General features: G+C 33.3%; 1 protein-coding gene across 1 annotated transcript; it reads right to left on the minus strand.

Annotated features, from left to right (window-relative positions):
* Positions 1–1,457: 1,457 nt before the first annotated feature.
* LOC112040821 (E3 ubiquitin-protein ligase BOI) lies at positions 1,458–3,922 on the minus strand (the record flags this gene model as incomplete). Its single annotated transcript, XM_065769478.1, is given in 4 exon segments — positions 1,458–2,111; positions 2,339–2,703; positions 2,914–2,953; positions 3,813–3,922. Coding segments are annotated over 4 exon segments (981 nt in total). The 3' UTR covers positions 1,458–1,577.
* Between the last annotated feature and the right edge of the window lie 665 nt (positions 3,923–4,587).

Consider the following 4,587-nt stretch of genomic DNA (forward strand, 5'->3'; position numbering starts at 1 on the left):
AGATATTACGTAAGCTCATGGGAGGTAAGTAGGATCGTGAATTGTAGAATCAGATTGTGAATTGTAAGATCTTACATATTTTCAGATTCAAAGCAAAAAATACATTGATAATGACTTTTTATGTTGAATAATCACATAAATTGTGACTTTATCAATACAAAAACAAAAATTTGCATCATATGATACAATTTGCATGTCATACATCGCTACGTCTATACTATCGAAACAAATATATTTAACTTTTGACCCAATATATTGAAAAAGTTTAATAAATGTTTAATTAGCAACCAAATACCAAAATATTTATCAACACATATAGAAATATTTTCCAATTTCCAAGTTTAAAACCAAAATAAGTTATTAAATGGAATTTAGCTAACTAAAATATGAAATCCAAAAACAAGAAAAATATTAAGGTGAAGTGAACATTTAATTATTCCCAATCTAGGGTTCTCATAACCACCATCCTAATCATCATCATCCAGCTCATCATCTATGTAAACATTGTATATTTGTATATTAGAACTACAAAAAAAATCAAGATACAACTTCACACTTAACTATTCAAATTATACCACTCAGCAATAATTATAGAGCATGCTCAAAAAAATCAATCAATCAATATACAAATACAAGCATACTAATAAAATTATATATAAGAAAAACATTTTAGTAATATTAGAACACAAATTAGTATACTGATCAAACAAATTTAACTACATTATAACTTAAAAGGTAGCAAAGCCAATATAAATTCTTCATTTAGAAATAATGAAGTATTCCTTCATTTTGATTACAAGTGAACTAGAAACTAGAAAACATTTGATTAGGTTAACATAATTATATATATATATATATAAGTCATACCATCGTAACATAGAAAAATAAAAACCCTTAAAACTTCATCAAAACCAAAAATTCATCCCATTAAAAAAAAAAAAAAAAACCCCAAAACCCAAAAACCAAAAACTGATGTTTTGATAGATCAATAAGATCTCATACGATCCCTACAATCCTATACAATCCTACCATTTTTATGATCCTAATACGATTCTAGACGTTTTGGTAAAGTGAGATTATAAAATCGTGCAATTCTACAATCCAGATCGTGAATTTGACAACTACAGTTGTAATTATATATTTCCAATATCAGCATGCTTTCCCCTCTTTCCACTCATCATTTTATCTGTTGGAACAGTTTATATCCCACATCCGAGCGGGACCATGAGTCCATGACGGTTCTATTAAGAACATACCCAATATTAAATGGCACGAGAAAGTAGAAACCAAATTAACTTTGTTTAGAAAAAAGCCAACAAAAAAGAAAACACAATTCCCACTAATATTATACATGGATGATGCTCAAAATCCTTTCCAGAGATTTCTAAACTAATTAAATTAGTGATAATTGAGCCATTATAATTTTTCTTAAAAACTCTGTAACTTAAGCACCTCCATTTAACAACCCATAAATCCAGTGACCATGATAACATTAATAAATTAAATTGATTGCAGTGAAGGGGTAATGAGGAATACAAGTGCCTAGAAATATGCCTTGATACCATTACACTTTTTTTTTAAGACATATATACTTGAACACTTGCAGTCTTCATTACCCGGCACACAGGACATACATCAATAAACCCTTCACAATCCTTACAGAGACACAGATGCCTACAAGGTAACAACAAGACACAGACTTCCTTAACTTTACAAGCCCTGCAATTCAACTGTTTCTCCGTAAAGGCCAAATTTCCAGACCCACCTACAATGCGTAGGTGATCCACGTTAGTCCCAGAGGCTGCATCATCTACCTCGCTATCCCCACATCCTTCCTTCCCATGCATAGCACCCTGAGACATGACATGCTGCAAATTGCTTTTCAAGACATTGACTACAGACTCATTGTACTTTGCTCTATAGTGCCAAGACTGAACTTCCATGGCGACCTGCTTTATTCTCTCCATCAGTTCCTTGTTCTTGCGGTTCATATTCTCTATTTCAAGCTCTTTTTCACGTAACTTCCTATCAACTCCCTTTTCTATGGCACTCAGGAAAGAAACTGTTTGTCTTTGCTTCAGTTCCCTCACACCCTTGAGTATGTTTTCTTCCTGTTTGAAACGCACCAATGAAGAATTGGTTGTAGAGGGTATCGTAAAACAAGAAGCAACAAATCTATCGCAAACTATTGTCTAAGTGTCAACCTCCTAAGTGGTGATAAAAAGGATCAAAATTTTATTTCTGATTCTTTCATCATAAAAAGAATTGCAGGTATTGTTAAGATGTTAGATGTTGACACAACAACACCATAAGCTAGTTTGTGGAATTAGATTATTACCTGAAGTCTAATATAACGATCAAATTCTTCTTTCTGCCGATCAATCTCTATCTTAAGATTATCACCAAGGGATAAAATAGCGGGAAGGACACCTGTCATACTTTCACTTGCAGAAGTAACAGAAGAATTGTGTTCATCCTCCTCATATGAAAGTTTCAACCCAGTTGATACAGGATTAGGATTCAGAATGCTTCCAGAATGACCAGCTTTATCTTGAGAGAAGTTATTATTTAGAGATAAAAGACGTTTTTGCTGCTGTCTGGAAATAGATTCTGCTTCCCTGGCTCTTTTGATTGGCTGCTTCATAGGAGTTGTTTGGTCATTTCCGATGTAGTTTAAAGGACCAACATTGCATCCAACTGGGACTGTACACATTGCAAAGTTACCTTATAGATTAAACAAAAGACACTGAAAATATTTTTAAATGAAAAAGAAAAATGCCACAGTTATATCCATATAAAATCAACATAAACAATGAGTACCAAAAAATAAATAACACGTCACATCTAATAACATAAAGAAAGAAAGTGGGGGAAAAAAGAGGTATTGTATTGACAAGATAAGTCACAACTCACAAGAAACGGTAGAGGATAAAGATTGCTGTAATGGGACAAACTGGAAAGAGACAAAGAGACAGGGTCACAAGAGGTGATACATGGAGAATATGTTGCGTTTTCTTCTGTCCAGGACAATGTCAAAATTATTAATCCTAATGTAAAATGCTCAAAGTTCAGGTGCTTAATGACCACTGTCGTTTGCGGTTATGTTTTACAAATGTTGCATAGAATTCAAACTTGTGTGCTAGCCGCGCTGTAGCATTACATTCCATCATCTAAATGTAAGTATATGGTGACCCATTGAAAACACTAGAAAAATTAATCTAACTACACTTGGCTTATTTACCAATAACCAATAACCAGTCATCATTCAATCATAATTACTTGCACATTTCTGATAATTGATCTTCAATAATATGTACACAAAAACATATGATGCCAGCTCCAACTACTCATACAAAAATGGAGGAGTTAAGAAAATGCATATTCCTTAAGCATATACAGGCCATTTTCTCCTCTCATCGTTATCTGTGAAGTAACTCTAATCTGCTTATATATTGAAATTACCTGGACTTTCAAACACGTATTAAGTTAAAACAATCAAATTATGGCACAGGCAATAAAGACATCATCCTTAATTTATGCAATAATAAAATCTTAAATGCACAAACTGAATGAGAAACCTAGTCCAAAATCCTAATTGATCAAAGTTGTAAAATATAGAGAGACCAAGCACATAACAACTGTCCAGAAGCAATAACAGGACCAGACAATAAGAGTAGAACCGCGTACAAAAGCTACATCAATATCAAAATAACATTTTAGGACAACAAAACAGCAGAATTAGAAAATCTAAATCTGTAACTGAAGAAAATCAAATAGCATAAATGAGTAATAAGTTCTTAGGAAAAACTCACAATCTCCAAATAATTGCAGCTGAGGCAATCCACTGGTATCATATTGAAACTGACCTTCCTCAATGAACGTGGGAAACACAGGATTGCTACTATCTCCCCCAAACATTTTCCTGTAAGAAACCAAGGCAGGCAACCATCATTCCATAAACTAACCAAACTTACCAAACTAATTATGATGGGTACCAATGATTAAGCACCTAAGCTCAAGAATCTCCTAAAAAATCCAAATCATGCACAATGAAGCACCTCAAAATATCAATAGTTATGAGGGGAACCGGATGATCAAGCAAATGGAAGAGCACCCACTTAAAAAAAATCAATATAGAACCTTTTAGAACATCACAAACAGCATCACCAATAACTAGATACACTATGCTGCATTTTGTTACAGAGAGATACTAGCACAAAGGGACAAGAACTTCAAATTGAAATGTTCAACCATTCATTATTTTGGACCTAAAAAATACAATAAACTCAACTCGGCTGAGTGACAGACAACCCCTTTTAACTCATTTCAGGGAAGTTTTCCAAATTTCCTCATATCCACGCCATTCACATCAGCCACGGTGTATGTAAATGAATATCAAATTCAAAACCTAGCATATCAACAACTTAAAACCCATAGCAAGCCTCTATTTCGATTCAACAACCCCATCACATCAGAGCAAGTCATCGATTCCACCCCATTAATATAAAAACAAAATCTAACACATAAAAATTCCAACTTGAGCATAACAACAACAATCATCCATATATTTCTGGGTAACCATAAAAA

This window comes from Quercus suber, unplaced genomic scaffold (assembly GCF_002906115.3).
Source record: "Quercus suber isolate HL8 unplaced genomic scaffold, Cork oak 2.0 scaffold_1175, whole genome shotgun sequence".
NCBI lineage: Eukaryota > Viridiplantae > Streptophyta > Magnoliopsida > Fagales > Fagaceae > Quercus > Quercus suber.